Consider the following 27,030-nt stretch of genomic DNA (forward strand, 5'->3'; position numbering starts at 1 on the left):
AAAATTTGAGGGTTGCCCTCGATTTCCCTGAGATTCCGTCATCAGATTCTGATTTGGTGACAATGGGGAGGAGTAGACTCAGGAGTAGATTTTATTTCGAATAAAAAATTATTTAAAAAATCGGTCTACAATTAAGCGAGAAATCGGTGAACAAACATAAATAAATATATATAGCGGAATGCATAACCTCATTTTTTGAAGTCGGTGAAAGAGCTTTTTGCAGCGTACGTGCAGTATATACATTTGAATTTTGAAATTTTAGCTTTCTACAACCACTAAAACGCAAAATCCTGTTTTTTTCCGTTACCATAAGAATTTCGGGAAATGCTCTATTAATTAATGCTCCCTTACACTCTCAAGGAACATACTTGCCAAGTTTCAGCTATCTACGACCAGTAAAAAAAAAAAAACCCGTTTTTCCCTGTTCTCGTGTGAATTTGGACAGTCCTCTCTCAGTGCTCTTATACATTGCCGAATTTTAGCTTTCTACCAGTAAAACGAAAAGTCCCATTTTTCCCTTTCCCGTGAGAATTTCGGCAAATTATCTCTTAATGGTTCCACAATAATACTAATGCTGTTTAATGTAAATTGCAATAATACTAACGATAAACCCTGTTTTTTCCCGTTAACGTCAAAATTTTGGGAAATCCTTTTGTAGTGCTCCCCTACACTCCTCCCCAAGGAACCTAAATGCCAAATTTGAGTTTTCTACGATCAGTAAAACGAAAAATACCGTATTTACCCGTTCCGTTGGAATTTTGGAAAGTCCTTTCTTAACGCTCTTCTACAATCCCCAAGCAACCTACATGCCGAATTTCAGCTTTCTGGGACCATTAAAATGAAAGATCCTGTTTTTTCCCTTTCCCGTGGAATTTCGGGAATTATTTCTTAATGGTTCTCTTCACTTCTCAAGCAACTTACATGCCAAGTTGCTGCCTTCTGCGATTAGTAAAACGAAAAATCCCATTTTCCCGTTCCCGTCAGAACTTCGGGAAATCCTATTGTAGTGTTCCCCTACACTCCTCAAGGAACCTATATGCAAAATATTAGTTTTCTAGGACCAGTAAAATGAAAAAATCGATCCCGCTAAACTGAATATAAATCCCGTTTTTTCCTTATCCCGTGGAATTTCCAAATTCCTTAAAACTGTTTTTACTATTATAATCACCTACTTCTATGCTAAATTTGAAGAGTCTAGTAATTATAGTTCATAGAATTCAGTTAAACTGAATATATAAATCCCGTTTTTTCCTTATCCTTGGGAATTTCCAAAAATCCTGAAATCTATGTTTTAATTAATGTAATACCTACTTGTGAATCAAATTTGAAGTTTAGTTAGTACAGTTACTGAGATAGGTCACTCGGAATCGAATATATAAATCCCGTTTTTCCCGTTACCGTTAGAATTTCTAAAAATCCTTCCTTAGTGGATGCCTACATTGTATAAGGTATCTATGTGCAAAATTTCAAGTCTCTAGGTCCAGTGGTTTGGGCTGTGCGCTTGAAATATCAACGACTGATTTTCGATTGACTTTGTCACCACATTACCCCCTTTCAGGGGTTGAATTCTCAAAAAACCTGAAACACGTGTTTACTTATTTGTTGTAAGAGTACTCCTGTAAGTTTCGAATAAATAGTCTAACTAATCTTGTTTCCCCATACTAACTTTGGACCCCCATTTCACCCCTTAGAGGGTGAATTTAAAAAATCCTTTCTTAGTGCACCCCTAGACCATAAAAGGAACCTACGTGCTAAATTTGAAATCCCTAGAACCAGCGGTTTGGGCTGTGCGTTGATACATCAGTCAATCACTTTTGCCTTTATATAAAAAATATATATATTTTCATTAAAAAACAAGACATGATCATACGCTTTTGCAATGTTAAATATCGCCTGGCATCGAGGAACACTTGGGCAAATATAAACTATGCCAACACGCCCTAGTAGCAAAGAGTTTCACATTGTATCGGAATTTTAGGTAATAAAATAACATTTAAAATAATGGCTCAAGATGACTCAACCCATGTTTCTATTTTGTTATTTTCCTAACTGATCCGCAATGTTAGGCTGCGTCTTAACCAGAGATAGATAGAGAGAGCCAACATCTGGCAAAGCCATTTGCATTTACCAATTTTTTAATATGTCTCTTGCGTAGGAAACATGAGCGAGCACCCATGAGGCTGACATGATCACCTGGAGTGTTCAAAACCTCAAAAAAAAAGAGAAAAAAAAAACCAGAGATGTGCGTGGATGTGTTGTGAGGAATATGTTTTCATGAACCAAAAGAAACGCTTCATTTACCTCGCCTCGCTCCGCTCAGCTGTTTCCACCAGAGCGGTGCTATGCGAGGATAGGTAAAAGAATCGGTTTTATTGGTTCATGAAAAACCTCGCGATACGTCCTCGCACATCTTTGGTGGAATGAAAACAGAGCCATAATCGGGCCAATCAAATACTATAGTCTGTTTGTTAGGATTTTTCACAGCGTCTGTGGTCCCTATTACGCTGATTGACACCAGGCCATATTTAACATTGCAAAAGCATATGAGCATCAATTTCATTGTTAATTCTTGTTAACTTTATTGTGTTTTGTTTGTTAATGAAAATATAATTTTTTGTTTTATATTTTATAAATAACCTTTTTTTTTTAAAATAGCTTATAATGTGTCCCACTGCAGGGCAAAAGCCTCCCCTTTCTTATTCCACTCGTAAATAACCTAATAAATAAATAAATATAAATATCACAAAGTAAGCCAATCATACCGTCGAACAACATTATACCATGTTAAGCCCTGTAAGTATATCCATACTAATATAATAAATGCGAAAGTGTGTATGTTTGTGTTTGTATGTTTGTCCGTCTTTCACGTCGAAACGGAGCGACGGGTCGACGTGATTTTTGGCATCAAGATAGTTTATGAGCCAGAGAGTGACATAGGCTACTTTTTATCCTGGAAAAATGCACAGTTCCCGAGGGTACAGCGCGCGATAATCGAATTACACGCGGGCGAAGCCGCGGGCAAAAGCTAGTATAATAATATGTATAAACTAGCATTTAATTTCATGATTATATCAGAAACATAGACAATTACTGTATCTCAGGCCACTTGTGTACCTACCTGCTATGACATCAGCAACTATTGTATGCAAACCAGTTGCTCCTGATTGTTATATGCATTAACTAAGTCAGTTTAAAATGTATAATACGAGCTGCACTTCCCGGCTAACTAATGACGACAAAAAGTAATACCCTGCAAGCATCTTCTGTCTGACTGACACACTTTTTAATCAAGGATTTTTTTACTCTACATAAAAATTTTCAAACATTTTCTTTCATACAAACTTTCTCCTAATAATTCCAAACACGTTAAAGAATGTATTAATCAAATGCAGGAACATACCGTTGCTTATACAACAATACCGCGTAAGTAAAAAATTGGCTATAATCTAAATTGTACTGAATAATCTACCGAATGGTGTATAAAACTTAACAAGGCCAATTTTTTACATACGAGGTATTGTTGAATAAGGGACGATATGTTTCTTTCATTAATTTTTATTTATAAATAAATATCACGGGACAATTCACACCAATTGACCTAGTCCCAAAGTAAGCTTAGCAAAGCTTGTGTTATGGGTACTAAGCAACGGATAAATATAATTATATAAATAGATACATACTTAAATACATAGTAAACACCCAAGACCCGAGAACAAACATTCGTATTTTTCATACAAATATCTGCCCCGACACGGGAATCGAACCCGGGACCTCAAGCTTCGTAGTCAGGTTCTCTAACCACTAGGCCATCTGGTTGTCTAATTATTTAGAACTTAGTGTTCGCACCACAAAGCATGTATGAAAGGAGCTGCCAATTTAACTTTACATTATTTTTTGTGAGGGGCGACACATATATGTACCAACATATATGGTACTAACTCATCACATCACCCCCGATCGACCCATCCTAAAATGTTATGTATATGTAAGTACAGTAAGACAGCTGGTGAAATTACTGGCACTTGAGGAATCTTATCTTAGGCCTCTAGGTTGGCAACGCATCTGCAATACCCCTGGTGTTACAGATGTTTATGGGCGGTGGTGATCTCTTACCATCAGGAGACCCACTTACTGGTTTGCCATCCAGTTGAATAAAAAAAAAAGTCTCATTATCATCACAGACTATATACATCCCACTGTTGAGCACAGGCCTCCCCTCAAAATGAGAGGCTTTGGCCATAGTTACCATGCAAGCAAGCTTGGAACTGTGGATTCAATTGCTTCACAGGTTTGTGGAGCTTTCCTCACAATGTTATCCTTCACCATGAAGCTTGTGGTAAAATTAAAATTAAATAATAACATAATCAACTTAAAAAATTTAAAACCCCCCAAATTTTCAATTCAAAGCTCAATAGGTATCTCAAAAATGGTTGAACAAATTTTAATGAAACTAAGCTAAGAATCATCTCAATTGAATAAACCTAATCAAGATACCTAGGTCCATCTGGTTGGGAGCAGTGATACATACACATAGCAATCAAATTTATAAGATCTCTTTTCTTACATGGGAGGTTAAAAATCACTTTTGACTTATTTATATAAGTAGTGAATACACACACAGCTACAAAAAGAACAGATTGCATAAAAGGAGAATGAATGAAATGAATGAGTGAATGTCAAAATCCTGCTGTCATTACATGAGATGTTCTTGTGTGCATGACCTCAACTCTGGTGGCACTACCTATAGGTACTATTGTGAAGCTCCAGATATTCTGCAGCAGATAAATCAAAAGTAATTTTTACATACTTCCTATTGCCTTAAGAGGGTGGTACAGAATCATAATATTGACTTATATATATAGTCCTCCTCATCGGTTTCGATGACAGCGACCCCACACAACTATCCTCTATGAATTAAGACGCCTATTGTGGGCTCTAATATGGCTGGCTAGGCCGAATTTACTTTTAAATACTCCTACACGCGTGACAGTACAGTTGCCCAGCTGAGTTGTATGTATACGTGTAGGAGGACTTGGGTCTTTCTTTACGTAATTGGCGTTTTACGTTTAACGCCGTTAGACGCCCCTCCTCAAATAATTTGATGCCCTTCGAGATGGTAGATCGCCAAGACGACCGCCCTGCACCAAGTTCCTCCCAACACTCAGGATCGATAGCGCAGGCATTCAGATGCCGTTTGACTAATATTACTACGACAAGTTGACATTTCTAATTAGAGAATGAATAACGTTTCAACTGATCAGTTATTGTGCCCGTGTCACATAGGCAACCAAGTATGTGATATTACGATATTAAAACGCTTCAGCATCATACAGCAGAAACAAGTTACTTTTATTGTAATGTACTAATACCTGGGGATTATTGAATACGAATAGTTTCGTAAGCACTAAAACATAACCTATAAAACCAAATGAAATCTACCAATATATATAATCAATCGTTAGGTATTAACATGTGGCAAAAATAAAAATCACGACTCATTTTGACTAGAAAACAATGAGGAGGGACAAGTTTTAAAGTTGACTAATACCGGTAAACGTATCTAAAATACTCTGAAGTAACACAACTCGTAATGACTTACCTTCCACCTCCGGCTTTATGTCTTTCGTCATGATTTATTCACACGCACTGGGAGCACTTAAAATAATAGCAAATTAATGTTTTATAATGTTTAGTAACAAATGAGTTAGCGTCGAAATTCAATTGTTTTATTATCATTTATCTGTCATTGTTGACGTTTATTTGGTCAATTGTGGTAGCATTGATGAATGGTTGAGTTTACAGAGCTAGCTATACTTACACTGGAGTGTGTAGTGAATTACCAAAATAACGTTGTGTGATCAAAAAGGGAGCAATACTGCAGTTAAAATGTAAAATTTCGGGTATTTTTTAAATTTTGTCTTTTTGGTATAACGATGTATATTTGTTAGAATGATTAATAAAAGGACTGTGGTGCAATTTATTATAACAGTCTTTACGAACACAGTGGCTGCGTTTTGTTCGCATACAAAGTTTTGGTAATGATTTTTACGTTAATATTAAGTAAAGATTTTTTAAAATAAAAAAACAGTGGAGTCACTTGATTTCTTTATTTTAACTAAATATAAATATTAAAAGTAGTACCAATGTGCTTGTGTTTTGATTTAGTTTACTTAAGTCGTGATTCTTCTAGACTATGATTATAATAACAAAACGCACCTCATTTTGCCAACATCAAGATCCTAACTTTCTTCGCTTTGGTTGACACTTGACATAAAAAACAGCTGTCGCAGCTGCATGCATGGACAAAGACAATCACAACATCAACAGTCCAATCACTTGTCATTGTGAATTCAAAGTCATTTACGTTTTGTTTGAATTTTTCTCAATATAATGTTCGCGTTAATTTTCTACAGCTTTAGAATAAACGTAATATTAAGAAACATTATAAATCTCAATTAAACCTACATCAGGAAAATAAAGAATATTTCATTTGTTTCCAGATATCAGTGGGAATGTAACCGAAGCGACAATCCACGTGTTTTTCTGAATAATACTTTAATCGGAAGCTCGAAGCCGCGAAAATGTCGAACGGCAATGTTGGGGCTGGGGATACCACCAACCGCGTGGAAAATGGAGTCCCTGAAGAAAGTCGGTGAGTAAATAAATAAAACTTAAATTTTTATATGATAAACAAAGTTCAATTTTTATTCATAGCAAAAAAAACACGTGAAAATAAAAATGAAGACTAAATCATAATTTTTAGATATAAAATTGTATGAAAAATATATATTTTTTTAAGTGAAACAAATAGGTAAAAATTTGTAGCTTTAATTTAATTATTATAAGGTACCATAGGTCCATAGACTACTTAGATACTATGTACGGTCACCATCAGACATTTCGGAGCGGCCATGATGGTCAAAAATATCAGCTCATGCACTCTATTATTAGGTACTAGCTTTTACCCGCGGCTTCGCACGCGTAAATCATTAGATACAGCAGTTGAATTGTAATTCCGGGATTTTATAAAATTCTCGTGGGAATTCCCTAAAATTACATTGTGGTTTTCATTGACGTTAAATTAAAACAACCATGCCAAATTTCATGTCTCTAAATCGGTTGTTATTTCGAGATTTAATCCCTTTCCCGTGGGAATATCGGGATAAAAAGTAGCCTGTGTTATTCCAGATGTCCAGCTATATACATACCAAACTTCATGACACTAAGCCCAGCGGTTGTTTTTTCAAGATTTTATCCCTATTCCCTGGGAATATCGGGATAAAAAGTATCCTATGTTTTAATCCAGGTTATAAAATATCTTTTTGCCTAATTTCATCCAAATCCGCCCTGCCGTTTCAGCGTGAAGAAGTAACAAACATACTCACTCACAAACTTTCACTTTTATAATATTAGTAGTAAAATAATAGTATTAGTAGGATTAGAGTTCATGTTTTGATATTTTTGATCGCCTTGGCCTCTCCAAAATATCTGATGGTGACTGTACATAGGTCTCATTGTGTCAGTCTGGTTTACACAAGGAAGAATAAAAACATTGGGCTGGTTTTTTTTAAATCTGAAACTAAAGTCCAGATTGGAACTTAACTCATTTTTTTATATCATTACATTTTACTTGGTAATTATTTAATAAGGAAAAATAATAAGAAGACCCACTTGCTTGTTTGCCTTCCAGTCAAATAAAAAAAAAACTATTGACCTCAAGCAAAGTAAGACAGTTATTTTTTGTTTTTAGTTAAATTTAAACATCAAAGGATTATTTATCATTGTATTATCAAATATTGTAAACTACCTGCCAAGTACTAACAAAGTTTTGTAAGTGTATTAATAGCAACCAACTACTTAGATTCTTTTTTTATGCACTTTGCATGTTTTTTCTTGCACATTCTTGATGAAACATAGTATTGCATACACATTTGATTTAATGACACAAACATAATGCAACACACATTCATGTTAAAAATTGTTTGGCATTTCTCAGATTTTCTTGTTATTTTGCTTAGCTAGTCAATTTTTTTTTAATAAAAACTTGGCATCGCAATTACAAACAATCGCATTGTATATTTTCTTGTATAAGATTCTTTTTAAGTTTGACTTTGGGTACTTAATTATTTTACATAACAATACATTTTGAAATTTTACACAAGCTCTACAGTGAAGAAAAATATTGTGAGGAAACCTGCACAACCTGCTGAATAGCAATTTGTGACAAATATTTCCTTCTTAAAAACAATTTCTTTTATTACCTGCAAACAAATATATTCTATTTTATTCCATATCTAGTCATGTTCCAGATATCCATATACATGGATCTAAACACTAACAGGATAGAGGACCATACTTTTTTTTTTATTAACCTGTAATATCCCACTGCTGGGCAAAGGCACCATATCTACAGATATAAAAATCTAAACATCTGGCACATTTCTAATTATTTTTCATAAGTATCAATTAACGTTTTTTTTGTTTGTCATTTTGTCCTGTTGTCCAAGAGACAACAGTGGCAGTTTCTTAAAATAACTGTTGTAATAAAATTTGTGCTCCTAATGTGCTTAGGAGATAGTCCATAAAATAATGGACTTGTAACTAAGACAAAAATGTACCCTCAGTAAATTTTAACCACAGAAAACATAGAAACTCATGGTTTTCCAGTTGTCCAGGGGACGTAACCATGGCAACGAGGTACAAGAAAAAGTTGATTGACCCATAATAAATATAATTTTTAGAATAACATTTTTCTTGATTCACCCACAGTTAATTACATTAGACATTTTCTACTGGATGTTGACCACAGTTAACTAATGTACTCCAAATATTTCAACACTCATCAAATCACGATCAAGAATTTAATTGCACTCATTAATAAGCACTATGTCTACATTCCATAGAAAATATGTGTAGTATAATTTTTAGGAATGCAAACATGCACCAAACAGCCCTAAATTGGGTTTTTCTTTTTTAATTTCCACATGGCATGTTTTTTTTTTCAGTTCTAACAGCATGGGTCGGCAGGTGCTTATAATATTTTTTTCTTTTTCAGCGGAACAACATACTTCTTTTCTAGACCAAGATCGAGCGCCACGTTATGCCAAAGAATACCATTATTTTTCTCAATTTACTGGAAGTCACTGTTGGTGGTTTTGACGCCGATACTGCTGTTACCCATTCCAATACTTAAACATGATCCAGTAAGTTTACTTAATAAATTTTAAGTGATTTTGATATGAAATTATAAATTAATATGAATGTACGCGCAACTGACTGAAGCGGTTTTGGAGCGATTCGTTTTTTTTTGGGGTTGAGTCGCCTTAGTGGCCAAAGACGCTGATTCCTTGCTTTTAATTACTCTTTTATTTTATTTTATATGAGGTGCTTTATAGAAGCGAAATTTGTCTTACGTGATTTTGGCGTGGGATTGAATAGCAAAGAATGTGACACAAATAAAATAAAAATAGAAGACGTAATTTATGATCGTCCCCTAACTTTACCCAACTTTACTAATCCACGGAACGTGTTACACAACTACATCTATGCAACAGGTTCTCTGCCGTTTCGCATAATAATTTTTTCACAAATGTTTCACTTCGCAACTGTTTCATTTCCCAAATCACGACTTTCTCCGAAACCATATTTTTTTCGGAAATTTCATAAAACAAAACTAACCTAACCTACTGTGCTCTATAAAAGCATAACAAAATACACAGAAAAATTTTTCGTTTCGGAGAAAATTGAGCCTTGGGAAATGAAACATTTGGCAAAGAAATTAGTCGAAAAGGCAGGATACCGTGCAACATATTAGTTCATGCAGAACCTATCCTTTTAACCGTGATTGATAACAAATAAACATTAATTCCAGGCCTACAAATGCATGTACGTGGTGCTTATAATGGCGATATACTGGGTGTTGGAGCTCCTGCCTCTGCCCGTGACCTCCATGCTTCCAATCGTGCTTTTCCCAACGATGGGCATTCTGGACTCAGACAAGACCTGCGCAGCGTACATGAAAGAGACTAACATGATGTTTATGGGGGGTTTGATGATAGCAGCGGGGGTTCAACACTCGAAGTTACCGAAGAGAGTGGCGCTGTGGACTGTACAGGTCGTCGGGTGCTCCCATAGGAGGTAAGGGTTCCGTTTCTTTTTAAAAGTGAGAACAGATAGCCATTAAGGCCGAAAAGTTCTTGAATAGAGACCGCGGATCGGCAAGTGCAGCGTAGGACGTCCACCAACGAGATGGACGGATGACCTGGTTAAATTCACAGGTGCGGTGGATGTAGGCTGCTTCAATTCAAAGCGACTGAAGGTATATGAGGGGAGGCCTACGTCGACAGCAAATCGGGCATTCACTGGGCGTCTTGATCCACTGGTTATGTGGAAGAATGTAGCATCTCTCTACATTTTGTACCGCATATTATATGGGAAGTGTTTAGATTAGTTGAATTATGTTGCCTGCAATTAGGTTTTGCTACCGTACTTCGCGCTACCGTCAATCGTTTTACCACCTTGATGGTTAGAAATCCAAGCGAAGGTTTTTCTCACTCACGACAAAAATACGGAACCAGCTTCCTCGGACAGCATTCCCAGAGCGGTACTACATCATCATCATCATCCCAGCCTATATAGGTCCCACTGCTGGGCACAGGCCTCCTCTCAGAACAAGAGGGCTTGGGTCATTAGTTCCCACGCGGGCCCAGTGCGGTACTACTTAGAAGGTCTTTATAAAACGAGCCTATCAGTTTCTAAAACCCCGTGTTGCGAGTGTTCATGGGCGGCGGTTATTGCTTCCCATCTGGTGATCCCGGAGCATACGGTCGTTTTTCCCCTCTTATATATAAAAAAAAAATAACAATATAATGTTTTGTAATCATGTTTTCTTTTCTTTTTTTTTCATTTTGTTTTGTTTAATTAGGGTAACTTTTTATCGACTCTATAAACTCTATATGTGTTTTACGTTGCGTTATATAATTTTAAATAAGACCAACAAATGGCTACCATGTCGTGAGTATAGTTTGTTTGCTCGGCGCCAGACGGCGCTGCCCGTCTTAAGCGCAGTATAGGACTGCGTAGGACCGTGCTGCACGACACTGACTGGTTAGGGTGCCGACACACTATTTGGGACCCGACGCCGCGACACGCTTGCACACGCCATATAACGCGTGTCAGTACGAATCCGTTCCGAAACATGCTTTGGACGACGTGGCGTGACGTCGCGTTTTATTAGTGTGTTTCCGCCTTTAAAATGGTTTCGCCGGAAGACCAGCGCTGACTCCATCGGAGGAGTCAACATTTATTCTGAGGCGGCACCATTTCGGGCACATAATTTTACATTTTCCTTTTTCGTTTTGTATCTGGAATCATTTTTTTCATTTCATAATGATGATTAAAATTTACTAACATTTTTCCCAGGTTAAACTTCGGCTTGACCTTCGTCACCATGTTCATATCGATGTGGGTATCCAACGCCGCCGCCACCACCATGATGGTGCCCATCGTGGAGGCCATCTTGGAAGTTCTGGAGTCCCAGGGTTTGGGCGACGTGTATGTGAACAGGAAGAGGAATCAGCAGGAGAATGGCAAGGAGGTGAAACCTAAGGAGAGCCAGGATGAAGAGTGAGTGGTTTTTGGGTCAATGATTTTTTTCATGTTCCTTATTCTGTCCCGTTGTCCAAGAGACAACAGTGACAGAGTTTCTTAAAAAACTGTTATGATATATGCTACCAATCTCCTTAGGAGATAGTCCTTAAAATAATGGTCTTGTAACTACGGCAAAAATGTACGCTCGATTAATTTTAACCACACAAAACATACAGAAACTCATGGTTTTAAAGAGTTGTCCAGGGGACGTAACCATGGCAATGAGGTACAATTGTTCATGGCTCATCTCCTAAGCATGCTTTTAGTATAAATTGCAAATAAAAATTACGCAAGTGTATCACTGATGTCTCCTTAGTTACGGGGACAGAATAACAACACTAAAAAGTTAATTGACCCATATACTGACAAACTTTCGCGTTTAAGTATAAAATAGCTAAGCTAACGATTATAAATACATAAACACTGGGCAAATGCGAGTTCAAATGTTTTAATATTTATATTTTTTATTGTGCCCCCTTATTAAAACCACACCTTTCTTTTTTTTTTCAACATTTCATGCACAGTCCTTTCGGAGACAAAGGAGAGAGTAGTGGTAAATTTTTGCCTTCTTTCTTAAAGAACTTCAAAACTTTATCTTAAAATTATAAAAAAACGCATTTTGCAAACAAATCTTTGTTTCAACCAGGTATTGAACCGGGTACCTCAAGCTTCGTAGTCAGGTTCTCTAACCATACGCTATTCGTTCTTTAAAGCAATAATGTACTATTATTCCAGGCCCCCAATGCCGAGTGACATCACAATCTGCTATTACCTCAGCATAGCGTACGCTTCCACCCTCGGAGGTTGCGGGACCCTCGTCGGCACAGCTACCAACTCAGCCTTCAAAGGGATATTCGACAGGTAGTTTCATCATCATCGCGGCTTATATTCCAGGAACCGATCCACCACTGCTTAGAAATGAAATAGTAACCGTCACCATCTCTATGGTGAATGCAAGCGCGAACGCCAGCCAGTTAGATAATATGGCTTCGACGTAGTTGATATTCAACCACGACATTTACGAATTGATATACCATTCATAGAATGACTGGTTTCCTAGTTTCAGATTTTTATTGTAAGCTACGACGGCGGATTGGCCACTTAGTGAAATAGAACCAAGTTTGAGTCTGACCTTGTAATTTTTTCTCTGTGTATCTGTTTTCTGTATCGCTTACTATGTCTGGTGTACAATAAAGAGTCTTTGTATTGTATTGTATTGCCATCCGCCAACTGCTAGACGTCCTAATGTTAATTTGCAATATTGAATCTTATTTCATTGGTAAAGGCATAGTAAAATAGGAGAAGTATGTAAACTTCGACCCTTTAGGACTATAACTGCCTACTCCGGCCCGGACGCTTAGGGTTGTCGATGTCTATTTTAGATTAATTAGTTACCTACCGGCAAATAATTTTAGTACGAACTTAAAATTGTCTTATGTCTCTGTCTAGACAAAAAGATTCTATGTCGCTATATTATTATACTAAATTTAAAAATATTATTTATAAATTCGCCGGAGTAGCGATAGCGACTGTGTACATACTACTCATGTTTACCTACACATAATACTATAACTATATTGTTTATAGGTAGGTGGGTATCTATTATTTTTTCATGTGTCCTTGCACGAAGCTATTACACTACACTTATATACTACTAATTTACAACTATAACTAATACAAGAAAATACGTAAATACGAGTACGCGAACGTAAAAGGTGATCATCTCGCAAGACGAGCGAGCTTAAATCAAAACGTACGTCACCGACGGCCGCGCAGCCTTGACTACAGAAAACTTAATCCTCCTTAAATAATTATGAGGCGGGTGCGTGCGTACCGGCGCACGATGTACTTTTGTTTGTATTGAACTTACTTATCCTATTTTACTATGGTAAAGGGATAAAAGGGATGGAAGGGAAACCCTTTCTTGAGGTTACTCTTACTAAATGCTTGATAGAGATAAGAGGGTTCTATTGAAAGTGGTTAATAATCCAAATAACCTCGCGGAACTTTAAATGGCTCTATCTTCATCGTGTTTTGTTTAATTGACAACCGAAAATTAATGTCCAATATTTTTGAAAATCTAACTAAAGAATGATTAATTATATATTTTTAGGCTAGCTTATTCTTTCATGTCGTATATATGTATTGTTTTTTGCAGCGAGTTTCCCGAGATCTCCAGCTCTGTGAACTTCTTCTTCTTCATGCTGTACAGTACCCCGCCCATGATACTGATGCAGATCCTCGTCTGGTTCTCTCTGCAGGTCACCTACATGGGAATGTTCAGGTCAGTTAGTTTTAATACATGTTACAAAAATACCAGAACAGCTGCGTTTCAGCCAAAAATGAGCGAGGATGCGTTGCGAGGAATCTGAGGCCGTATTTCGGGGATCTCGAAAACGACTCCAACGATTTCGATGAAAATTGGTATGTAGGGGTTTTCGGGGATGAAAAATCGATCTAACTTGGTCTTATCTCTGGAAAAACGATTGTTACCGAACCGATCGTCAAATAAAATTAATCGATGGGTGGTGAAACAGCCCCTTAGAATCACAATTGTTCACATCACTTCTTTCTGGCACACTGTACCTATAAGTGGAGGTTAGAAAGAGATGGTGAATGTGTTCGCAAACGTCACTATCTCTTTCTACCCTCATCTTATATCGTGCGATAGAAAGAAGTGATGAAAACGATTGCGTTAGACAATGAAGATTCTGTTTTTCCTGTACCAATAGAAACGCTTTGTTTATATCCTCGCTCCGCTCGTCTGTTTCCACTAGAGCAATGCTGATCGAGGATAGGTAAATGAAGCGATTCTAGTGGTTCATGACAAACACATTTCTACTAACAAATCCTCGCATATCTCTGGTGAAATGGCAGCCTTACACTTTTTTTTTAATATGCTCCACTGAAATAACGTGAAAATTAAGTATCAAAATTCACCCAACCAAGACTATGGGGCTTTACAATGTGTGATCGTTGCAGGCCCAACAGCGAGGCTGCCAAGAAAGTGAACATGGCTTCGGGCTCCACCACAACCATGAAGGTCATCAAGGAGAAGTACAGGAACTTGGGGCCGGTCACGTTCCACGAAAAGGTGAGGGAATGCCAGAAATCGTTTCATTAAGTGTCGTAATATGCAAGCTAACATGGTTGTAACCCCCGGAAAAAACTCAAAGCCCTTTTTAGGGTTCCGTACTCAAAATGTAAAACGGGACACTATTACTAAGAAAAATGAAAATGAAAATTTTATTATTACTCACAAGCAATATTACATTTTTAGCAGTATACAGTGACTCCACTATTCGTCTGTCACCAGACTATCTCATGAACTGTGATAGGTAGACAGTTGAAATTTTCACAGATGATATATATTTCTGTTACCGCTATAACAATAAAAACAATAAAAAAAATATTAAAGGAGCTCCAATGCAACAAACGTAATTTTTTAGGGTTCAGTACCTCAAAAGGAAAAAACGGAACCCTTATAGGATCACTCTTTGTCCGTCTGTCTGCCTGTCTGTAAAGACCCTTTTTCTCGGGAATGCGTGGAGGTATCAAGCTGAAATTTATATCAAAAGGAAAGATCCCATACAATCGCACGGGCGGTACTGGAATTATGAACATCGACTCATCAAAGCCCTTTGACTTCGGGCTTCTAATAGACTCTCGTTCGTAATTCCTTATTTACCGCCCTTAAAACACATTTTTTCTTTACAGGCTTCTGGATTCCTGTTCATCTTGGCTGTGTTCCTGTACATCTTTAGGAAACCAGGGTTCATGCCCGGGTGGGCTGATGTCCTCACCACCATGTAAGAATCACCACAATATCATTATATTAATCACAACAATTAGTGATTACTTTGTTTTTTTAGATTTAATTTAGTATTAAGTTTTTAAGTAGGCATTTAGTTTATGGGTTGAACTATTTTTCTTGTACCTCGTTGCCATGGTTACGTCCCCTGGACAACTCTTTGAAACCATGAGTTTTCTACATGTTTTCTGTGGTTAAAATTCATCGAGCGTACTTTTTGTCGTAGTTACAAGTCCATTATTTTATGGACCATCTCCTAAGCACATTAATAGCATATATTATAACAGTTTTTTAAGAAACTCTGTCACTGTTGTCTCTTAGACAACGGGTTTCAAGAAACTCTGTCACTGTTGTCTCTTAGACAACGGGTTTCACTTGAAACGGGTTTGCAGAAAAAAAAATAAATAAGAAAATGCAGATCGACCCTTATAGTTAAGTTTTAATGACAGGGTATGTCCAAGTTATGCAAACTCACTATTCACCCGTTCCGAGCTCTGGTAGTCATACATAATTTTGTTCGCAGGAAGGTGAAGGATGGTGTCACGTCGATGTTCATCGTGGTGCTAATGTTCATTCTGCCGATGTCGGTCGAGTTCCTCAAGTTCTTCTCTGCTTCTGCCTCGTGTAAGTATGAATCAAATAATTCGGCTTCGCTCCCGTGACAGAAATGAGGGAATTTCGAATAATCGCACTCTAAATTACGAGATGAATTTAAAGGTAAACCAAAAATATATGACTATTGTCAAGAGGGCGCTATTGTTCTTATTTATATGGCAATAGTTCAGTATAGTCGGAACAATGCTTTCTTTTTTCTTTGGGGACCTTAAACCTGAGGAGGAACGACCTTCTTTCGTAATTCGCGTAATTGATGACTCCGATATACCTAAAAAGTTTATTAATAACTATAATTACTGCTTATTTTTACCAGACTACAATGATATCTTGACTTGTCTACAACGTTTAGGTACCTGTTAGCTCCGATGTTAATTTAAAAACGTTTTGTAGCGAAATAGTTTGATTCCCCAAGCGTTTTTTTCCAGTAGTTTATTATAAACATTATTTACAATGATCCGTTATCGTTTTGGGCATTTTTTGTTATTGTTCAAAGAAACCGCCACAGTGACACTGACAATCATTAAAATTATTGCCAGTGTAAGAAATTAGTTCCAATGAAATTCCGCAACATGGCGATTAGTCGTGTATTTCTGGTCAGGCTTTACCATCCTTACTTCCTTGCTAATAATATTGCGAAAGTAACTCTCGTGTCTGTTTGCTCTTCACGATTAAACCGCTGAACTGATTTAGATGAAATTTGGTGTGAAGATAATTTAAAACCTTGGCAAGCGTGAAAGAATAACTAACAGTATAAACACACAAAAAAAACACATTTTTAATTTTAGTAGGAAAATTCACCACTTAATTTAATAAACATAGTACCTTTTTTTTACTTACAACTGACCGTCATTGACCCCTATCTCATCTGATGTTAAGTGCAGATGAGGCCAAAGGTGTATCTCACTGGTTCAGTAACAGCCTATTCACTCTAGCCTTGAAGAGCCCTAGATTGTAATTATCCGGAAATACAGACGACGGGAGCGAATTCCATTCATTAGCAGTTCGCAGTGCGTATTCTATGTAATTCTATTTTTGTGAATCACACAATGCATAAAATAATAAGTCTAAATCATCTGAATTCGTAATTCTTTTCATTTTCCTATTTAGGAAATAAATTAATTGGTCATATACCATATTAATGATATATTTTCCTTTCAGACGAGGAGTTGGCAGCAACCAAGCCGTCAGCTGGCGTAGTGACTTGGGGTATACTGAAGGAGAAAATCCCATGGGGCCTGCTTTTCTTGTTAGGTAAGAAATGTTACTAATAAAGAAATGTTACTAATAAATAAATAAATATCATGGGACACTTGACACCAATTAACATAGTACCAAACTATACAAACCTTGTACTATGGATACTAGGCAACGGATAAACATACTTAAATGCATATTAAACATCCAAGACCCCAGAACAAACATTCGTATTGTTGATACAAATATCTGCCCCGGCCGGCAATCGAACCCGGGAACTCAAGCTTCTTAGTCAGGTTTTCTAACCACTTGGCCATCCGGTCGGTTAAACTCTTCAACGTCATCCATCATCCCAGCCTATATATTTCCCACTGTTGGGCACAGGCCTCCTCGCACAATGAGTGAGTACTTTGACCTTATGAAGGGTAACTTTGGCCATTATGAGAACTATACATATAAGGCTCTAATAAAACACCAAAGCGTGAGCTCTTTAGCGTGGTGGTGGTGATAGATGGGTTTGTGTGATTTGTGTGTGTTCTTACAATGTAGAGGTGGAGGAACTGCATGAACACATATTTTGTATAAACGTAGCTATCATAAGGTCGCGGGTAAGCAAAGTAATTGTTTCAGTTCATTGATCAGCTGAAACTAACATAATTTCAATTCAATGACGAGTTAATCTAAATGACCAAAGTTACTGAGGAATCTGGTACTCGGGATATTACTACAGCTGATATAAACAAAACACCTTGCTCTCGATACATTTAATTCGAGAATGAAGGATTATGATCTACCCACACATTGTCAAGTACTTCTAAGTTTACCCACGTATGCCATAGTTACCTTCCAAAGCTTCCCCCCCCCCTCCTCAAACGTATTGCTAGAAAATTAACAGTATTTTGTTAACTTGAACCCCTTCGATGGTGATTTTAACTTTGACCTCTCCCCAGGTGGCGGGTTCGCTCTAGCCGAAGGCAGCAAGGCCACTGGCCTGTCCAAGATGATCGGCAACGGCCTCAGTGGGCTGGAAGGTCTGCACCCCACCGTAGTGCTGTTGGTGGTCGTACTGGTGACCCAGTTCATCACAGAGTTCACCTCCAACGTGGCCATCGCTAACCTGATACTGCCGGTGCTGGCTAACATGGTAAGCTTGTTTGTTTATACTCTTTATTGTACAAAATGGTAAAAAAAATGCTAATTACAAAGGCGGACTTATCCCTGATGGGATCTCTGTCACCCAACCTTTGAGTGGTAGAAAAGAGCAATTAAATAAGGATCGAGAAATAGAGCAAAACATAAGTAATGGGTTAATTTTTTTTTTGTTTTTATGCTGTCGCGTTGTCCAAGATACAACAGTGACAGAGTTTTTTAAAACCCGTTGTCCAAGAGACAACAGTGAGAGAGTTTCTTAAAAAACTGTTATGATATGTGCTACTAATGTCGATGAATTGTAACCACACAAAGCACACAGAAACTTATGGTTTCAAAGAGTTGTCCAGGGGACGTAACCATGGCAACAAGGTACAATTAAAAGCGGATAGACCCAATTAATGGTACAATTTATACCACGCCGCGTAAACGATAAAAAAGGTCAAGTGCGAGTCGTTTTCGCGCACCGTGGATTCCGTACAAAGGAAATCGACAAGGCTTGGACCCAAACTGGGCAGCTGTGGGTCCAAACCTTGTCGATTATGTTATGAGATATCTCTAACGAGTATAAAAATATCAAAAGGGAAGCCAAGTTCAATACTTATGCGTCGTTGTTGACTTCACTGACAAATGGATTGAAATCTGATGCTAAAAAATTAATTAAAAAAAAAATATATATTATTTATTAAGTTCTGTGTAGAAAATCTTATAATTGTACGGGAACTCTTATTTATAAGAACATCAGTGGCGTAACGTGGGTATCAGCCGCCCTCTTATTTAGGGTACTCATTCTAATCGGTCCAAATCGTAGATGCGACATTTTTTTTTATTATGGACTATTTCTCATATGTATTATAAAATAAAACTTCACAATGCCTGTTATCGAATAGAGGAACAATTTTTAAGCTACCTTTTAAAAAAAAACAGAGTTATAAAGGTTTGAAATTCAAGATTAGACAGAGAAAGACATACTGGCATGTGACGTCACACGCAAGTAGCGCCATACTTGCTGCATAAAGAAAAGTGTTTGAAAAAGAGACAGCTATATAGATTTTTCAAAAAATCACTTTAAATCCAATTTTCAACCGATTTAAGTTTTCTTTTCGCTAAACACTGTCTGTATGCCTATATTTTCATAATAATATAGAAGACATTTTTTTTTATTCGACTGGATAGCAAACGAGCAAGTGGGTCTCCTGATGGTAAGAGATCACCACCGCCCATAAACATGCGTTGCCAACCTAGAGGCATAAGATGGGGTACCTCGAGTGCCAGTAATTTCACCGGCTGTCTTACTCTCCACGCCGAAACACAACAGTACAAGCACTGCTGCTTCACGGCAGGATTAGCGAGCTAGATGGTGGTAGCAATTCGGGCGGACCTTGCACAAGGTCCTACCAGCTGCATGGCAAATTCAGGAGTTTTCGATCGAACGTCTCCCTGTATACCGCGTATGTTCCCAGGCCCGCTCTCTCCACATGGACCCGCGCTACCTGATGATCCCGGCGACCCTGGCCTGCAGCATGGCGTTCCACATGCCGGTGGGCACACCGCCCAACGCCATCGTGGCCGGCGTCGCACACATACCCACCTCTAAGATGGTGAGTCTTATACTCCAAGTAGCATTTCCGACTTCGTTGTTTAAGTGGGCGATAGACGTACGAACTTAAAGTACGCCGTTTTCAAACCGGTTGGATCGCCGACGGTTTTCAAGTACGCGTACTTACGGTGACACACAGGCGATAAAGGTAGTCGAGCCATAAGTACTCGTACGTAAAAAAAAAAAAAATTAAAAGCTGTTTATTTCAATAAAAAAATACACGTACATTTCATTAATTAACTACTAATCCTTAATTAATAGGATTGTTGCAGTCAATGTTTATAATTTTACTTGATTATTTGGAATGAATGTTACGTGTACTTGCTCGTGCGTCTGTCGCCCACTTTAGAGTTAGTTGTTTGCTAACATATTTATTAAAAGTTTTGGTTAAAAACACTTATAACTTAATTTATGCAAAAAAAATTTCTGACACATGTATGAAGTGCCTCCTTTGAAAATATTTATTTTTATTATTATTAATACCCAAATTAAGTTAGTAGCCAATGGCCATCATATGACACCTATTTAAATACGTGTTACTTGCCTGCTGAAGTTCACCCACTTTAGCTAGTTATTAATGCAAACAAGTTAGACTAACTCAACCCTCAAAGTGGTACACATGCTTAGACTATTTTAAAACTCCCCAAATATTTTATAATACCCAAATTATGCCACCCAAATTTAAATACTATGCCCCTTGTAGTTTTTGGATAAATTACTTTGACATACGGACGGACAGTACGAAACTATAAGTGTTCCGTTTCGTAGTTTCGACTACGGAAACCTAAAAAATATAACAATTTGTAATCTATCTTCGTAAATCCCAATGTACTAAAATCTAACTAGGTTAAGATAGCATTCTTAGCCTACAATAGTACCTAATTTGCTGAGACCGTTTCGCGATTTCGCAAATACTGTCATTAATATTTATTTTATACTTGTTTTATTTTGTGTACTTATGTAATTTGCGAATTAGCGAATAAACGTTTCTATTCTATGCTATTCTAATTTTTATTTATTTATTTGTGACAATAAATATTTGTATTTTCTATAATTTATTTTCTACTTTTCACAGGCCGTCGGCGGCATTGGCCCCAAGATCATAACCACCCTCATAATATGGGGCGCCTACCCCACCTACGGTTCGCTCATCTTCACAGCGGACGATATCAAAGCGCTGAACGTATCAACAAAGCCGGCCGCCTCCGCGACACTTGCCTTGAACTGTAACACCAATACGACGGCCATCTTGGAAGGCAACAGGAGGTTCGATTGCTCCATGCTGGAACATAATTCGACGTTGAACGGCAAGTTTAGATGCGATTTTGTGAATAAGAGATAATTCTGTGGTGCTGTCTAATAAGCATCCCTAAATATGTAATTAGTCAGTCAAATTTTCAAAAAATATGGGACATTTTTTCTGTCAGTTAAACAATAAAATATGGATATAACTGGTTAAAATTCCGTGTGACATCACACTTACATTATGATTGTTTTTTTTTGGAGTCTTTTTGTATTTTTTATTTCAACTCAACTCTCTTGTCTGAGTGAGCGGTTAGTTCCGAGAGAATGTGATGTCTGTCGACGAAACATAGATGTCGCTAGTGCTGCTGCTTAAGTAGCGTAGTAGAAATAAGCAACCTGAGATATGTAGGTATGCATAGGAAAAATTCGTGTCTAGATTCCTGTCCAGCAGTGGTGTAGGGGTTATAGCACGCAGCACGGATTGCTGAGGACCTGGGTTCTATTCCCAGTGCTGGTCTCTTTTTCTGGTTTTTCTGTGCATCCATGTCTCAGTTTGTATTTTCGATATCACACTTACACACCTACTTACACTTTTTACAAGCTTTTATTTAGCTCGCGCTGTTTATTTATTAATTAAATTTGTTTGTTTGGGTCAAATCTTGGAAGCTAAATTTGACCCACTTCCAGTGGTCCGATTGGCTTGATTTGGCATACTTATGTACATCTGGTGACAATACAATAATCTGCTAGTAACATCCTAGTAGTCCGGCCAGGATCGTCTCCGCAGAGCGGAACTCCTCAACGGTTAATGGCATCGACTTGAAATTTGGTACGGAAAGTCAACAATAAATACAGTCAGCATAAAAGCTTGTATTAAAAATGTAATTTTTAGTAAAAACTTATTTATTACTAATCAGTGATGTCACGGTCTCCGACTTTCGAACTTTGACGCTTTTGATCTTTGTAAATTTTTGTTCGATTGACAAGAGAAAAAATAAGTACGTGTCCAGTATTTTTTGATAATTTGATTGAAGGACTAAGTAGAGAAATATTATTTTTTACCCGGGAATCTACCCAATTGTTTTTTACAGTCAACTACATTCAGGAATTGAATCAGGAATATTATTAGTGTAAGTTTACATGCAAAATCTATACCTACTTGAACGAGGTAAGGTTCCATTTTGATCACTCTAAAAAACAGTAATGAGGGTTTTTAGACAGGCGAAACATCGCTAGATGGCGTTTGTAGCGTGAGGTCCGTTTGACGTTTGCGTCGCGCTCGTGATTGGTTAAATATCTAAATGAGCCAATAGCAAACAAGACTGAAACATCAAACGGTTCTCACGATACTAACGCCATCTAGCGTTATTTCGCCTGTCGAAACACCCTGTAGAAACAGGGATCGTTAACCTTTTCGCCGCCACGTCAAATACAAAAGACATCACCCATACGCCAGGCTACTATATTGCAATACCCGAAATTGAACAACACAATTGACAAGATTTCATTTTTTTAACATCTTTTAATTACTACAGGAATCGAAAGAGTTTTGCCTCCTGAACATGGGAAAATATTTATTATAATTGATTTCTCCATATTAAAAAAAAACAAAAAAATTAAAAAAATATGTCTGAATTTGCCAACACTACAACAGAATAGATATGTTTCCTTTGCCTTTATCACCAGAAAAAGGAGCTGTCATAATTTTGATATTGTCTCTATGCAACGTCTACGTCAGATTTACGTGATCTTTTTTTTAAGAGACTAGACAAAAGTAATGGATCTATTGTGTCGTAGTTTTGGAGTTATGCCCTTTTAGAATAAGCACATCTTAAAAAAAATGTAATAAATTAATTAATAGTTGTAGCGAAATTTTAAAAATATCAGCGTTTTTCTCTTTCCAAACAGAATACAGAGAACGAATCAAATTATAGTCTTAGAAATATGAAATCTTGTCAATTGAACGAAGGTAAGTAATGGACGTTTATATAGGTTGTTGGCATGGAACCTGCGGTGCGTATATATGAGTCGTTGGCGTCCAAAAGGTTAATTAATTAATTAATTAGTTAATTACGACTACTATTATTACTTGACCCTTAATAAGACCCCATTTATTGGAGCATACTACCACAGAATCAAAAGCAGCTATCGAATACATACCTGACAAAGAATATTTTTAAAGCTAGTCGTTTTTTATTGACAACTAAAATGACCAAAGTGTCTCTGCCATAGAACCACGCCAATGTATGTACCATCAGCCAAATATATGGTCTACCACCTTAGAGTTGATAATCGTTTGCATGACATAAAACAATAATGCCAATAGACGTGTCTGTCAACTTGAAAGTTCGACTTTCGCGACATATTCATTTGATAGGAACTTGTTTAAAAATTGATAGACCGCTTATTTGGCTGATGGTACATAAACAATTTTATACGATATTGATTTAATAATTTAAATCGATTTATTTAATTTTATATAAACAAGCATTTTTTTTGTACCTATCTTAAATCTTTGGTTACCTTGACCATGTAAGATATTTTTGATTGTTATAGGACAGAATTTTATATCAAACCACATAAGTTCAACTTTAAAGTACATATGAAATCCCTCCCTCTTGAATTGGGCAGTTGATGCTAGCAATGATGGCTTCTCGAAAGGTGAAATATCACTATATAGTGTTAGTATCGAGACGTCGTTTGGGGGGTGGGGCGGGGGGACTAGTATGTCTGAAATTTTCAGTTATTTAACACCTTGTAAATTAGGTCCAAATGGTCTCAACTGCCCAATTTAGCCCATTTGTTAACCAGTGGTCTCCAAGGTGACCGACGCATTTCTATAAATATACAACTGCTAAGCTTGATATTGTTAAAATATGTACCCTTTTGTCATATAAGATACAGTGTTTTCAATACAGAACCACTAAAAAGGGGATAAGGTTCAACTGCAGCTGCAGGGCCCAATTTCTCGAAGCATACTTATTATATGTATAAGTATTTTGTTTCTTTTTCTCACTCAATGAGGGCTATCGCGTATGAATTCGCCGCTAGAGGCGCTATTGTAGCGAGAGGTCTCCGAAATGCGAAATCTCGGTGTTTTTGGGTGAGCTACGCGGGTTTATTTATAATTAGAACAATTTTGTGAATATTTTGCAATAACTGAAATGAATTATGGCAAGTATGTGTTACGGGGCAATGAATGTCTGTTGAGACAGTTTTGTCTTTCGGAAACCTTTGTCCTCCCTATTTCCCTAACAAAACGGGATTACGCAATACTGTGGCATGCTCGATATTTTTATGGTTCGGTTTTAATATTTAAATGTAAATTTTGTTTTCACGGCCGTAATAACAAACTAACCACTATACCTCAGGCAGGACCTTTGTCTACAGTGGCGCCAACTGGTGAGCGCGAAACACTAATATTCTTCGACTTATAAGCTTTAAGAAGCAGCGCCCTAGGACGCAGACAAAACCTTGGCAGTTTATTTCACTGCATTAATGAAGCACTGTGAATACGTATATATTTAACACATTCAGTACAGAGCTTGCTGATGACCTGTGTCTTAAACGCTACCATGAGTTCATGTAAAGTTACTATTACTATTACCGTTGTGAACGCCTTAAAGTCCGGGCATACTATTTAAAACCCGACGCCACGCCACGTTGGCACACGCCATCCAACGCGTGTCAGTACTAATCAGTCCCATATATTTATTACTAGCCGCTACCCGCGGCTCCGTACACTTAGAATTCGGTTTTCACTGATAAAAACTATCCTATGTCCTTCCCCGGGACTGAAGCTATCTGTACACCGAATTACATCTAAATCTGTTCAGCGGTTTAGACGTGATGGAGTAAACAAACAAACAATCAGGCTTAAACACTTTCGCATTTATAATATTAGTGGGTTGGTAAGGATAGAAACATGCGTCGGATGGCGTGGCGTGGCGTCGCGTGTTAATACATAGTATGTTTCCGCCTTTGTGCGTTTTAAACAGTAACTGTTTAAATAGCCTTTTAAACTCCGCGTGCGTTTAAAGTAAATTAATTTTGGCAATTTTATGAAACTTGGTATGGCTAGGAAGGAAACTTAAACGAATGTTTACTTATAGTGTGGTGTTGAGAATAATTGTGATAGCCAATATGTTAAGTAGCTAACGCAATATTGTATAAAACTTAGTGCCTTACGAAAAAATGTGTATATTCATATATATGTAAATCATAACCAGAGTCTCATTTATTGATTATTCTTGTAAAAAGGAGTAAGGAATTTAATGTAGTTGTTTCACTTATGGCGTAGAAATGTTGCCATGTCAAATAGTGTCATTTAGTAGATGACAGATGCATTTTTTTTAAATGAACAGACAATTTTTGTTTTATAATTGTGATATATGATGACGGATGATTTTAAGACGAGATGTCTTAAATGTACCTTATGTAGATAATTATTTTATAAACATGATAAACTATAATGCATAGCACAATCTAGCTATTTTTGAATTAAAGAGCATTGGATGAAATGAGGTAAAAAAAAATTGATCAGGGATTCTGTGTGTACCTATATATAAAAAACGGAGCTGGGTACGCTTCTAATTTTATCCGTATGTATGTAGATAGATTGTGCTTATGTATATTTTTTTTCTTAGATAATTATGATAATTGTGGATAATTATGCTCATTGTGTAAATAGTGGAGCTGATTTGTATTGTATTGTTGTTACATTAAGAAATAAAAGGTTGGAAGTATGCCACGTTTTTTATTTGTACTGTCAAAGTAAAAATTTATACCACTCGAGATTTATTTAGAACCAAGACTTACTTTTAGAAAATGGGGCTGTTGCTAATAAAATATTGCAACACAAACTAAATTACTAGGGAACCTTGTCGCTGTCACTTCACGTTTGAACTTTAGTATAAAATCGACAGAAAACATGTAGTGACAGTGTAATTACGATGTAAATTATGGACCAAGATCCCATGGCAGCCAGACCTTATAGTATAGGCTGAAAGTTTTTTTATGTTTAGTCGTTACGCAGGTAAGACGATCCCCAACTATGAAATTTGGATATTGAGCGCTTTGGAAAAAACACTTATCAAACGTCATAAAATTGCACCTCAATATTTCGTGACACTATAAAATTCAATTTTTATATATTTAATTCGGAATGATATTAGACATACTTCGCTCATTGCCAGACACCTTGTGGGTACATCCCCCTGCCAGACAACCCTAAAATATGTTAAAATGGACCCTTGTCATTTAAAAAAAAAGTTATTGATTATTTAAACTGTTTCGATCGATGACGTCATAGTTTAATCTAATTCTGCTATACGAATGCAATTTTCATTGATTTGCATGCGTATTTCGAGCACCAGGATTATTTTATTTTTTATCTGTGGTGTGCCTATAAAATTTGAGGTTTGCCCTCGATTTCCCTCGAATCCCATCATTAGATCTTGACTTGGTGACAATGGGACCACCTCAGAAGAGTAGGTACGCTTTCGAATAAAAAAATAATTTTGAAAATCGATCCACAACTGACTGAGTAATCGGTGAGCATAGATAAAAAAATACGAACATTAAATAAATAAATAAATAAATATCACGGGACAATTCACACCAACTGACCTACTCCCAAAGTAAGCTTAGCAAAGCTTGTGTTATGGGTACTAAGCAACGGACAAATATATAATTATATAGATAGAACATTGGAACGTAGAACCTCCTCGTTTTTTGAAACCGGTTAAAATTAAGTAACTACAGGAAA

The 27,030-nt window shown here is 37.0% G+C and overlaps 2 protein-coding genes across 4 annotated transcripts in view; one reads left to right on the forward strand and one right to left on the reverse strand.

The window, feature by feature from the left end:
* The window catches only part of LOC141430993 (GPI transamidase component PIG-S-like), a 103,950-nt gene extending 98,166 nt beyond the window's left edge, over window positions 1-5,784 (reverse strand). The window contains exon 1 of the mRNA XM_074091909.1: window positions 5,600-5,784. Within this exon, the coding sequence (XP_073948010.1) occupies window positions 5,600-5,630 (31 nt within the window). The 5' untranslated portion in view covers window positions 5,631-5,784. The remainder of the gene's footprint in view (window positions 1-5,599) is intronic.
* Window positions 1-23,452, forward strand: part of Indy (tricarboxylate transporter protein I'm not dead yet) — a 48,393-nt gene extending 24,941 nt beyond the window's left edge. Inside the window, exons 1-14 of one of the 3 annotated variants that reach the window (XM_074091900.1) lie at window positions 6,317-6,426; window positions 6,501-6,652; window positions 9,056-9,203; window positions 9,872-10,137; window positions 11,422-11,625; window positions 12,385-12,510; window positions 13,808-13,933; window positions 14,632-14,743; window positions 15,367-15,458; window positions 15,984-16,084; window positions 17,234-17,326; window positions 18,220-18,413; window positions 19,882-20,019; window positions 21,094-23,452. In XM_074091900.1, the coding sequence (XP_073948001.1) occupies window positions 6,582-6,652; window positions 9,056-9,203; window positions 9,872-10,137; window positions 11,422-11,625; window positions 12,385-12,510; window positions 13,808-13,933; window positions 14,632-14,743; window positions 15,367-15,458; window positions 15,984-16,084; window positions 17,234-17,326; window positions 18,220-18,413; window positions 19,882-20,019; window positions 21,094-21,360 (1,938 nt within the window). In that variant the 5' untranslated portion in view covers window positions 6,317-6,426; window positions 6,501-6,581 and the 3' untranslated portion in view covers window positions 21,361-23,452. Of the gene's footprint in view, window positions 1-6,316; window positions 6,427-6,500; window positions 6,653-9,055; window positions 9,204-9,871; window positions 10,138-11,421; window positions 11,626-12,384; window positions 12,511-13,807; window positions 13,934-14,631; window positions 14,744-15,366; window positions 15,459-15,983; window positions 16,085-17,233; window positions 17,327-18,219; window positions 18,414-19,881; window positions 20,020-21,093 lie in introns of those variants that run through there. The other 2 variants (XM_074091901.1, XM_074091899.1) reach the window with 2 other exon arrangements.
* The last annotated feature ends 3,578 nt before the right edge of the window (window positions 23,453-27,030 follow it).

The sequence above is a fragment of the Choristoneura fumiferana genome, chromosome 9 (genome assembly GCF_025370935.1).
Source record: "Choristoneura fumiferana chromosome 9, NRCan_CFum_1, whole genome shotgun sequence".
NCBI classification, from domain to species: Eukaryota; Metazoa; Arthropoda; class Insecta; order Lepidoptera; family Tortricidae; genus Choristoneura; species Choristoneura fumiferana.